Genomic DNA, 13,664 nt, shown 5'->3' with positions numbered 1-13,664 from the left:
TTCCTGCTGCCTTATGACTTCTGGTGACTGCCTTCTCCATCTTTTGGCTTCTTCCCACCCTCCTGCTTAAAATTTTCTCTGAATATCTCACATTGAAATCATTAAGAAAGATTATCTGATGGGGTCAGCCTGCCAGCATTCATAATAGCATGGCTGTGATGGACAGGATTCTCACGGCCACTAGTTGTGGCAACTCTGTTGATACTTAGATAACTACTTTATATGAGCTGTCCGTCCCGGTTCTGTCCACCAAGGCCAGAGTGGTGGGGTCAGGTAATCAACATGGTAAAAAAGAATTTACCAGGAGGGGACACTTTCCATGTCCTGTCCAGTACATAATAAATTGGGAATCAACTCTGGACTATCTTAATAGGATGGCTTTTAATTAATATAGACCTTGTAAATTGATAACTTTTCTGTACATGACTATTACTAAATATAGATCAATAAAAGCATTCATAATTAATCACTACTATTAAATGACTGCTTTGTGCTGGGCTTTGTGCTACGTATGAAAACCGCAGAGATGCATTGAAAATTCTGGCTATCAGTGGGTTCACAGGTTTGCAAGTAAACCAACCGTGGCAATAATGGTTTGGTGAGTGTCAGAGTTGGGTAGAGGGTTCTCAGAGGGAGCAGCAGCCTCTTCTTGCTTAGTCATTAATAGGAGTTAATCAGAAGAACAGAATAGGGAGGGATCTGCCAGGCAGAAGAAACGCCATGTGCAAAGGCACAGAAGCGTGACAGAGTAGAACATGGCACATTTGGGAGCTGAAAGTGATCAGCGTGGTTAGAACGTAAGAGCTGGGTGTAATGCACCTTGTGGTTTAATATGGGGTTTTATACCACTATTAATACTAGTAGTGGCCACTTCTTAAATACTTATACACCATACATATATATGCTTTTTAAACTGTATTAGGATTTTCATTGATGTGCTGGGATCCAAAATTTTGTTAAGTGTTTGAAACTGTAATGGGTATGAATTAAAAAGTGCACTACCAAAATGTTCATTGCAGCTCTATTTACAATAGCCCGGAGATGGAAACAACCTAGGTGCCCGTCGTCGGATGAATGGATAAAGAAGATGTGGCACATATATACAATGGAATATTACTCAGCCATAAAAAGAAACGAAATTGAGCTATTTGTAATGAGGTGGATAGATCTAGAGTCTGTCATACAGAGTGAAGTAAGTCAGAAAGAGAAGGACAAATACCGTATGCTAACACATATATATGGAATTTAAGAAAAAAAAATGTTATGAAGAACCTAGGGGTAAAACAGGAATAAAGACAGAGACCTACTGGAGAACAGACTTGAGGATATGGGGAGGGGGAAGGGTGAGGTGTGTTAGGGCGAGAGAGAGACATGGACATATATATACTAACAAACGTAAGGTAGATAGCCAGTGGGAAGCAGCCGCATGGTACATGGAAACCGGCTCGGTTCTTTGTGGCTGTCTGGAGGGGTGGGATAGGGAGGGTGGGAGGGAGGGAGACAAAGAGGGAAGAGATATGGGAACATATATATATGTATAACTGACTCACTCTGTTATAAAGCAGAAACTAACACACCATTGTAAAGCAATTATACCCCAATAAAGATGTTAAAAAAAAAAAAAAAAAAAGTGCACTAGTATTTGTATTGCCTGCCGGTTTTTTTTCCAGGAAGATATAAATAAATGTTAACTAGAGAAAAACGTTTCACCCTTAAGTTTAAAAAAATTCTCTCTTCATTATGCATTTCTCACTACTTTTAAATTTTTTGTTTTACATTTTCTAAAATAAAAATTGGAAAGTAAAAAAAAAAAAAAATTAATATTCTAAAAGATTTCTCTCCATACCATAACTAGATCTCTAGTGAAAAGCAATTCTCCATTATGTCTGCTCTGTTAAGACTGATTTCACTATCGCAACAATAATTACTGCAACTACCCCATCTAATCTTGTATCATTTCTTACTATATCTAAAACTTTAGTAAGAAATATTTCCAAAAACAGAAAACAATTTGTGCTGGCAATTTATAGTATCTACACAATCAGACCCTATTACCACATTGATTCAAAGAAAAACCTCTAACCCAGAAACCCAAATAACCTGATAGGATTATTTGGAGATATATAACAATTCGTCATTTTTTGTTTTAAATATATTTGTCGTATTAAATATATATGTCATATTTGTTTTAAAAATATATTAAAATTTGTCACTATGCAGAATAATACAAGGGAAAGTGTGGAAGTGAAAGTGAGTGTTAGAAACTAGAAAATAGTTTCCTTCCAATAGTGTAGCGTTCTGCCTCCCCCATCCCTTCCCTTTGTAAAATTACAGCAGAGGGACAAATACAAGATTTCAGAGTTTGCCAAATTTGAGAAAATGAGGAAACACAGCCAAATACATAATATTTACACATGGGAACATTCAGAGCAGGACAAAAATGAAGCAACCTTGCCAATATCATTTGTTAATTTTGAGAGTTTTACTGTAATTTTGAGAGTTACATGCCTTTGAAGATGAAGTAGGCACAGAGGACTCCAGCTGCAAATCAAAGTTTGTAAGTTGCGTTTTAAAATATTGTATTCCACAGAATTGATTGAGTTCCTTTCATGTGCTGATTCTATAAGGACTACAAAATGGAATCAACCTAGTCTCTACCCTCATGAACTCTACAGTTGGGAGGAAGAGTATGTAATAAAATAGATCATTTTTAAAGTACTTCCCACAGTGTGAGAGATACTGTTGGAGTGGAAATAATACTTTTTCTTTGAAGAAGTTCATGGTTTTCTACTAATGACTATAAAATAGCATTTGCATAGATTATTGAAACAGTATTGCCCTTCCCCAGTCAAAACAGCCTCTACACTGTAGTCACAGCAGTGATTTCTAAAGTGTGAATGTAATCATCTCACATCTTTGTTTAACACAGGGGCTCATCATTGCTCTCAGACCAAAAGTCCAAACTCTTTAACTTGAATTACATGATCTAGCCCCACATCCTGGCTCCCTATCCACTTTTTATTATTTTAATGTTATTGTTCACCTCTCTCCTCTTTATAATCTATGTTCCAGACTTCCTGGACGCATTCCCCAAAGCACCATATTTACATACATGTTCCTTCTGCTTGAGACCCTCTTCCTTCCCTGCTTTCCCCCACCTTCCCCACTGTTGGTGAGTCTCCAAGAGACTGAACTCTTTGAAGTCAGGGACTCTGCCTCTCATTTGCCAGCGGCTCATGGTGGTAATTCAATAAATACTTGTTAAGTGAAGCGTCACTAAAAAATTAATTGATAAATCATGAGGACAAGCTTGGTAGCAAGAGCTGGCCTGATTATAGGCTGTTTCTTAGATAGGAAGAAACCTTCCTGGAGTTATCACCACTAACAGTGGGAGTGGTAGCTGACGTCCCAGATAGTTGGGCTTTCTAGTTAGAGGTTAGTACTGTGATTTCGGAAAACTTCTAGAATGCAAACTGCCACCAAGGAAGCAAGAGCTGTGGCTGTTGGTTTTAAAGGTCATATGCTGTGGCCCAGGTTTTCTACTCCCTTGCTGGCAGTGTCATTAATGAAAGTTAAAACCGGAGACGTGCTGAGTGTGTGTTCATATGTATGTCTGTACAAATACACCCAAGAAAGTAGACATTAATTAGAGTGGGAGGCTAACGTTTGTTAAGCACTTCCTGTGTGCCAGGCACTGTACTAAGCACTTTTTTAAAGAATTATTTCATTCAATTCTCACAACTACCCTGTGAAGTTAGGTACTATCATTTCTCCCATCTTATGATATGGAAACTTAAGAATTAAAAATGAACTAACTTGCCTGAGGTCTCACAGCTAGTAAGAGAGGCAGACCCTAGGGAGGCTTTAAATCTAGGAGAGGCAGGTACATAAATTCATGAATTAGAGCAAAATGCAAGGTTGTTAAATAAAAAGCTCTCTGTAGGTGGGCTGCCTAAATTTTTCCCAATTATACGATATTTCGACCCTGCAGTTTTAACCCATATAGTGATAGTGGCTGTGTTTATGAATATTTAACCTCAGAAGTCTAGCAATATAATATATATTGTTCAGTTTTCATTGAAAATGTATTTCCTGAAAACCATCATTTTGCCAGCTTAATTTCTTTTCTTTTCTTTTCTTTTTTAAGATTTATTTATTTATTTTTGGCTGCATTGGGTCTTTGTTGCTGCGCATGGGCATTCTCTAGTTACGGCGAGCAGAGGCTACTCTTCGTTGCGGTGCATGGGCTTCTCATTACAGTGGCTTCTCTTATTGCAGACCACGGGCTCTAGGCCTGCAGGCTTCAGTAGTTGTGGCTCACGGGCTCCCTACTTGTGGCGCCCGGGCTTAGTTGCTCCGCGGCATGTGGGATCTTCCCGGACCAGGGCTCGAACCCGTGTCCCCTGCATTGGCAGGCGGGTTCGTAACCACTGCTCCACGAGGGAAGTCCCTAGCTTAATTTCTTGATCGTTTTCATTTACTTCACAGTTAAGCCATTTTCAGTTTTTTCCATTTCAATTTTATATTACATGAATTATTTATTTTCATCAGGACTGATTCTTTTCCATCTAAGTTTTAGTGAAAAGCTTTGATTCAGTGATCATTTTTTGGTCCATTTTAGATTTTACTGATTATAGTGCCTACCCCTGACAGTTTTATTTTGATGACTGTATTCATTATTGATTGGATAAGAGGCTAAAGTAAGACTCTTCCATCAGATATTTGAGGTTTTCTTTATTGTACAGGGTGGGTCCATTGTAATTGTCCCCTTTTTTTCACCCACCCTGTAAAGTATTTTATACCATATTACACATGTTTAACATGTACATTTTTTTGTAAGTTTAAAACTTTTTTAAAGATGTGGTATCCAACACATTCCTACACATTGATATTTTAAAATAAAATTCTTATTCACTTTTCAGATATGCCCAATAGAATCAAATATATCCAAAAGAATAATGATTTGGTTACCATCATCATGCGTTTTAAAATGTACAAATAATCTCTTTTTTCAAATGGACATTTTATATAATTCCTCTTTCTCACTCAACAAATATTTCCACTTGATTCCCTCCCCAAAATGTATCTATTCTAAAAATATTTTATGCTTGAAAGTCTTATATTGATCATTATATTCTACTAATATGCAGAAAGCATATACTAGTGAATTAAAATTTTAATATTTTTAATTCCTAAAGCCATAAAATTCGACATGCTTAACATTTTTATTCTGGAACAAATTATTATTACAAATATTATCAGCTTACAATCATACAACATAAATATATTGTGAGCTTTGAAAAATAATTATTAAACATGAAAACTAAAATGCTACTGGAAATTCATCTCCTAATGAGATGAATGGTTAGTATATCCACATATGAATATTATTTATTGCTAGAACAATACAGGAATCAATATTAAAGCTACTCCTAATTTTCTTTTTTTTAAATCGAAGTATAGTTGATTTACAATGTTATGGTAGTTTTAGGTATACAGCAAAGTGATTCAGTTTCTTATATATATATATATATATATATATATTCTTTTGCAGATTCTTTTCCCTTATAGGTTATTACAAGATATTGAGTATTGTTCCCTGTGCTATACAGTAGGTCCTTGTTGGTTACCTATTTTATATATAGTAGTGTGTAAATGTTAATCCCAAACTCCTAATTTATCCCTTCCCCCTTTGGTAACCATAAATTTGTTTTCCATGTCTGAGTCTATTTCTGTTTTGAAAATAAGTTCATTTGTATATATTTTTTTAGATTCCACATATAAGCCATATCATCTGATACTTGTTTTTCTCTGTCTGGCTTACTTCACTTAGTATGATAATCTCTGGGTCCATCTGTGTTGCTGTAAATGGCATTATTTCATTCTTTTTTATGGCTGAGTAATATTCCACTGTGTATATATACCACATACTCTTTCTCCATTCATCTGTTGATGGACATTTAGGTTGCTTTCATGTCTTGGCTATTATAAATAGTGCTGCAATGAACATTGGGATGCATGTATCTTTTCAAGTTATAGTTCTCCGGATATATGCCCAGGAGTGGGATTGCTGGATCATATGGTAACTCTATTTTCAGTTTTTTAAGGAACCACCATACTGCTTTCAATAGTGGCTGCACCAATTTATATTCCCGCCAACAGTGTAGGAGGGTTCATTTTTCTCCACACCCTCTCCAGCATTTATTATTTGTAAGCTTTTTGATGATGGCCATTATGACCAGTGTGTGGTGATACCTCTTTGTAGTTTCCAACTTTATTTTTTGTAGATATGTTGAAAAATCTTGTTCACAGTTTTAAATTGTAAACAAATAGAAGGATGTCGACGTTTTATTACAGCATATTCATATAGCTTTTTGTACCACTTCTAAGTTGTATGCTAGAAATCACCTAGTGATCTATCGTGAAAAATTATTTTTAATTATCTCCCAACTGACAGCCTGATTAGATCCAACTTCAACTCTTTGAAAGTAAAGAATTAGGAAACCGTTTAACTTGCAAAAAAAATTTTTTTTAAGCCAGTCATTAAGGGCATACAGTTTTCCAGCACTTCCATCAGAATTTTGAATTGTCCATTATTTGAGGCTCCTAGCCCCTCAACAGATTTTATACCCCAGATAATACACCAAAGAGAGCCCCCCACCCTTCTTTTTTAATTGGAGAAGGGCAGTGGGAGAAGAGAGATGGGAAAGAGAACCTGTATTTCCCTCACATGTTCATTTTCAGGCAGATAGATTTTAAGAAGTTAAGGATCTGGAAACTTACTCTCAAGTTATGCGTACCTAACTTACTTCCTGGAGAGTTATTCATTGCCCAGTTAGAAGAGGCTAGTCCATTGTGTTGCTATTTCCTTTTTTCCATACACCTCTAAATAATTATTTCTTGTATCTTATGCCCTCCGTGCCTTTGGTGAGGAAATAGTATCACCAAGACAGGTGGAGAGAACTGGAAGCAAGGAGTTCCAAACGTCTTGCTGTTCTTGCTGCTTCCCACTTCCTCACCCCGTGTACCATGGCAGCAGCTGCCAGCCAGCGATGATCTTCCACGTGGTCATTTTAGAGCCCAGACTTCTTCCAGTTTGTGGTTCTGCTTTCCTTCTGGGCATCAGACTCCTCTTCATTCATCTGGCAAAGGGAAAAGAGCAGGGATGATCATGTATGAATGCAAACCTCAAATTACTCTTGAACTATTCCATCCTGAATATATTTGTTCCATCCAGAATCACTGATAACTCGTACAGAATTAGAAAAGTCATGGGGGTTACGGCTTTCCGTTGCACTAACAACCCTTTAATTAAACGGTTCAAGCTGCAAGTGTCTGTTGGATGTGATGGCCTCATGAACACTGAACAGGGCATGTCTCTCCACCCCTTCACATCATTTCCATCAATTCTTAACAGAAAACATAACTTGAAGCAAAATTTAGTTTTTTTCATATCCAAATACTTGTTCTAATATATGCATCAGATGATTTGAGATCAGCAAAGCTCTCACTAAACAAGTACTTTTTAGGTCACACAATATTAGCTGCCTTTAAAAGAAAAAAAGATGAAACTGATTTGACAGCCATACCCATGTTTCTGACAAATGTGCATGTCTGATACACATGAGTGCACAACAACCCTATTTTTCTTCAACACAATCATCAAATAATATGTGTTAAGCACACATTTGGGCAAAGTGGTTTACAAGGGGTCTCTATTTGCATTTGTTTTATATTATGTCCTGTGTGTTTCAGTTCATGAGTGAGTGGGACAGACCTCAGGGTATAAAGCCAGCATGATCTCTCTCTCCCTTCACTTCTTTTGGATATTAAGCCCTTAGCTCCAAACAGTTCAGTGGTCGCTTAAGAAAGTCACGAAAGTTGCATAAAATTTGTGATCAAGATGCTTTAATTTTCTTATTTATGACCTATATGATATAATAAAAGTTATCTTTATTCAATGTTCATAAAATGAAACCGAGTAGGCTAGTTAGCGTTTGTTGATTGATTTTAGAGTATATTAAATAATTTGGAGAGACCAGAAAGCACAAACCAGATGATATGGGAAGGTCGACTTAAGAAAGAAAACAAAACCACAAACCTCAAGTATAAATGGAAGTACTTATATGGTTTAGAAAAATGTCTTGGACTATAATGAAAAAGTAACCTAAACAGTTATTATAGAAGGTCCTGAAACTGACAGAACACTGTGTAACTAGTAGAGGTATAAATAAAATACAGGCAATTTTATAGTATCAGGTCATATTTCAGATCCAGGCTTGATGCCCAGATTTTTATATAAACACGCCATAAACTCAGTATTTAATCAACTATAAATGATATTCCTTTGCACTTTTGAAGCATATATAAACTGATTAAACTCCTCATCACTTGCCCGAAGCAGTGTCCTAACCGATCACTCTGCCTCCAGTCTAACAGCTTTCTACTTTAAGCCTCCACGAGCCGCCAAGTGTGTGTAGGTGAGCTCTCTCTTGGCTCCCCTCTCGTTGCATACAAGGAGAGGAGAGGAAAGGGGACTCGGGGTATAGTCCCAGGGCGGTCATGGCAATCACAAAATTTATTTGAGTGCTAGTGGTTTGTCTCAACCATTCATCATTTTTTTTTTTTTTACTTTTTATTTTCCATCCTATCTATATTAATTTCACTACAAAAAAAGTCTAATTACTTATCAGAAATAAAATTGTTGCTCAAGAGAGGTGTCAGATGATATTCTGTGACACACCTCAGTATACATTTTTCTTAAGTGCGAGGCGTACGTCTATGAACTAAAACACCTTAGCCCAACCCTCTAGAGTGAAGGAATCCTTTTTATGGGGACAGAGTCTTCCAAGGTGGGGTGTAACCCAATCTAGAGTTCCTTGTGGGTGCAGATTAAACTACTAGAAAAGAGAAACCAGTTATTCTATTTAGATCACTTCGTTTAGATCTTGATTAAATCTAAAGACAGAAGAGAGCTCTGATGGGCTCCACCAGTAGGATAATAAACACGAGAAGTCTGAGGCGAAGCTGGAAAGCTTTTTCCAGTTCAGCAAAGGAGTCAGAGATGCACGTACTTTGTAAGATCTCTTTGTAACCTTCCCCATATGTATTATCTCTGTCCATTTCTCTTGCTGATTTATTCAACAAACAAATGTATATGGAGCACATCTGTGCCAGGCACTGCTTTAAGCTCTGTGTATTGAGCAGTAAATAAGATAGATGAGAGCCTTGTTCTCATGGAACTTTCACGTCACAGGGAGGGGACTGACAAAAACAAGCAAAAAAATAAATAAGTGCCAGGCACAGAATTCAAACAAAGTGATGTCATAGAAGAGATATTGGAGGTTAGTACATGATAACTCTAAGCTGGATGCCAGCCAAAAATTTTTTAATAAAAAATTTTAGGAGAGTTTCATTCCATAATCAATCTTGAAGGAAACAGGGAGAGAAAGTAGGAGGTGGCTTGCTGTAAAAAAAACAAAAGGACTCTAGGCTCTGTTGGGTTTCCTGGCAGGGAATTATGAACATCTCAGAGCATTGTCTTTTATCAGCCTCTTTAAAGGATTTCAAAAGCTTAGCTATAACATGGGTGACTGTAAAGTAAAATTTTCTTTCCCTCGGCCCCTCTGGTAAGGACTGTACCACTCGTTCAGATGATGCCGCCCTTGTTCAAAATAGCTTGGACCTTTGGGTCTATCTTTTGGAATTTGCCTCCTGAGCTGTTTATTAGCTGCTAGCAAAATAATTTTCTTTTAATTTTATTCTGTCTCCTTTTACTCTTTGCCTCCAGGCTTTACTGAGTTCCTCTGATTATCTCAGTTTCCTTTTTTCTTGCTCCTGAGGGTCCCTGAGGACTGTTGTGGTCCCAACCTGGAGCTGTGAAAGCGGTGGTAGGAGAACTGATTGAGTTCCTGTATCAGTTTGGATCCAGTCAAGAGAAAGAGGCCACATAGCAATTTAAACAGGGAAAGTGTTACAATTTATAAAAACAGAAATAATTATAAATTATAACGGGATATTGGAGAAACAGGGAATGGTTAGTAAGAAATAAAAAGAACTCTAAAAAATATAGGAAACAGCATATATGAGGAGCAGCCACTGTCTTTTGAGCTGACATTGAACCCAAGAAGAGGCCTCCTGGCCTTGTTAGGGAGGACATGGCTATAGTTCCCTTCGTGACAGAAGTCACCCTGGTGCCCTGCTGAGGGAGCTCGCTGGAGCTCTGCCTTTTGGAACTTTCCCGAAAACCACCCTCTAGGGAGTTGGTGAATCTGTTTATGGGAGGATTCTCACCAGAGCACTCTGTTACAAAACTGTCTGGGGCAGGGGGCTACTGGAGAAAACTGCTGGTCACTGGGTACTGTCAGCCATCACACACTGTAGGAGCCGGGCACTGGAGAAGCCCACGCTCTGCAGGGACCTGCCAGGTGAGCACGCAGAACCAGGAAGAAAAACCCCTTTCTTCTGCATCATCTCTTCAGAGTCCTTTCCTGATAGACCTCGACATGGTGTCGGCTAGCAAAGGAAAAATAAAGGGCACAGATTCACTTTCACAAGATAAACAATTAAGGGTGAATTTGGAGCTGAGAAGCGATAATTTGATAACTGGCGCAGTTGGTAAGACAGTTTTGCATGGGGCACTTAAGGAGTCAAACCAACTTCTATGTGTTTGAGAGCCACCTGCCTGCTAGAAGTAAAATAAACTGATAACATGCTTAATGGAAAGGAATACTTGGTCAAATGTTCACTGCGTCATGGTTCCCAAAGAGAAAGATAACAATATTAGTGTGTGTATATATGTGTTTATATATATACCCACACACTAATATATCTCTCTCTATATATATTGTATACAGCCTAATATGCATATTATATATAAATATTATACATATTTTATATATAATATAATATATAAAATATTATATATAATATACATTATATATATATAATCTCCATCCCTCCTCCTGGCATACCAGATTTAGTATAAGGGTGCCAACACAGCTTTCATGGGAAGATCTCTCCTTTCTTCTGAGATTATACTCATTTTACTCTTTGGGTTTTCAAATGGCCTTTATATATGTATAATATATATATATATATTAGTGAAATAATGGTCATAGTGAAAGATAGTTTTTGTTGTTGTGGCTGTTCTGTCTTAAAATTATTCCTACCTGACAAAATAAGAGTTATCAACCCTGTATTAGTACTCTTTCCATTTAAAGGAAATTATGCTAGTCTATGAAATTCAAATCCGGAAACTGTTGCACCCAGGTAAGAATGTATTAATGTAAATTGTGGCAAGTCACTGTAATCCTTTTGTGAAATGTATAAAAAGAAGTTTTACATGTAGAAACTGAAAAACAGTTGTCACTTTATGCTCAACAGAAAGGACATATAAACAGAACTTAAACAATAGCTAGGCCATGCACTTTACATTCATTGTCTCCACTTAAATTAACCAGTAATGAGTAATATTATCACTGTTTGTTTTTCAGGTGACAAAAATCAGATAGAGTTAAATAATTTTTCCAAGTTCCTATAGCTAGTGAATAGCAGAGCTAAGTTTTAAATAGGACTGTGACTGGCTCCAAAATGTTTCATGATTTAAACAGATGTCTGACTGCCTCCAAAAACCTTCCAGTGTGTAGAGAAAGACAAAAACTGAATTAAGGAGCTAGAAAATTGAATTTTCAAAAAATAAAAAGATGAATAGATAATATATAATTATAATATAATTATATAATATACACACAGAGATATATAATTCCTAGAGAAAGGAAATGTGAAAAAGGACTTCATAACCTGTTCTCAAACTTTAAGGAATATCATGTATGTAAAACTCAGTAACTAGTTTCTGCTTTCACCAAAGCAAATATAAGTATAGTAGATTATACAGGGTACACCAGTGCAAGTAGAGGATGTGTCTATGTATTGTTAAAATACATTGGTGTATCAGGAAGGAAAGTGTTGCAGATTTGATTGCAGTGGGTTAATCAAATATGGATTTATCTGTATCATGGAAGAATAAGTCCAGATATGGATAGTTGCTGAGACTGTTTCAGTAACTTAATATTAGCGCCAACCTTGCTGGGATTCCCTTGGCCTTCCTCTAATGGCTACACAATTGCTGCTATAGTTTCTGCCATTATATCTCCATTCAAGCAAGGAAGAGAAAGGAGTGTGCCAGCTACATATGACTCATTTTATCAGCTTTTCTGAAACATCCCCAAATGACTGGTTTTGTTCTCATTAGCCAGTTCTGGGTCGAATGTCCTTGCCCCTAGATGCAAGGGAATTTGGAAAAAGCAAAGAATAACTTTATCATGATTAGCTTAGACCATGGATCAGAAAAACTCTGACCTCAGAAACAAATTCAGGCCGTTGTGATAAATAAGGTCATGCCCATTTATTTTCACATTGGCTGTGACTGCTTTCACACCACAGCGGCAAAGCTGAATAGTTGTGAGAAGGACAGATGGCCTGCAAGGCCTAAAATTTTTTACTGTTTGGCCTTTTACCAAAAATGTTCATTGACCCCTGGCTTAGATCAGTCATGGCCCCTTGCCTGGGGTTGACCACATGGACACTTTGGGGCTAAGTGGGCTTTCGTTAAGCAAGGAAGAGGGAGGAAAAGTGACATTAGAAAAGAACCAAAAGTGTCTGTCAGGCCACGTGGTCCAGCCAATCATATACAAGACCACAAAAGCATAACACGTTTTCTATTTTAAGTCACAGGGTCACCTTGAACATATACATTTCATGTTCCTTCATTTCTTCATGAGCCAACTAAAAGTTTAGAAAGGTAGAAATTTTGCAAATATACAGAATCAAATGATTGGCAATATTGTGATATATCATGAATTCAGGAAGATAATCCCTAATTTACTGAGTTTTATACAGCACTGTCTAAGATTGTCACACTGAGTCTTAGACACGTATTTAACTGACTGACACTTCCCTCTAAACTATTTATTTTAGGTTCTTGCATACACTGAAGGACTTCATGGAAAATGGATGTTCAGCGAGATACGAGCTGTATTTTCAAGACGCTATCTTCTACAAAACACTGCTTTGGAAGTATTTATGGCAAACCGAAGTACGTCCCCTTAAATATTTTGAAAGAAAATGTGCTCGTATTTGGATGTTATTCATTTACATGGTGTGATACTGACTTGATATATTTTTGTTTTATTTCTTTCTTTGATATGCCCTCGCTAAAATAAAAATACAAAAAGAATTAATTTGCTTGAAAACATTAATCCTAGATTCCTCATGGATAAAGTTACACAGAAATCTGATTTTCCATGAAGATTCATTACCTTTACCAATAAATCATGAAGGGCACTTGAAAATGATTTCTGAAATTGATGGTTAGCTCTCCTGTGGTTTTCTAAATCATGTTTTTTCTTCTTTCCACAGCCTCAGTTATGTTTAATTTCCCTGATCAAGCAACAGTAAAAAAAGTCGTCTATAGCTTGCCTCGGGTTGGAGTAGGGACCAGCTATGGTTTGCCGCAAGCCAGGTAATTATATCATATTACACATTATCTACGGTTTGTTAACATATTTCAATCTCAATATGATGGAAATCGAAATAAGGTTATACGATTATAATTATTTTGAAAATCAAGGAATTGTCTTCCTCTGCAGGTCATTTGTAGGGAA

The 13,664-nt window shown here is 36.9% G+C and overlaps 1 protein-coding gene across 1 annotated transcript in view; it reads left to right on the top strand.

Annotated features, from left to right (window-relative positions):
- The window catches only part of NBEA (neurobeachin), a 640,668-nt gene that overhangs the window by 504,044 nt on the left and 122,960 nt on the right, over positions 1-13,664 (top strand). The window contains 2 exon segments of the mRNA XM_007464249.1: positions 12,979-13,096; positions 13,420-13,522. Of these exon segments, the coding sequence (XP_007464311.1) occupies positions 12,979-13,096; positions 13,420-13,522 (221 nt within the window).

Source organism: Lipotes vexillifer, unplaced genomic scaffold (genome assembly GCF_000442215.2).
Source record: "Lipotes vexillifer unplaced genomic scaffold, Lipotes_vexillifer_v1.1 scaffold120, whole genome shotgun sequence".
Lineage (NCBI taxonomy): Eukaryota > Metazoa > Chordata > Mammalia > Artiodactyla > Lipotidae > Lipotes > Lipotes vexillifer.
Note: the sequence above shows the minus strand (reverse complement) of the source record. Positions and strands in the feature narration are given on the sequence as shown.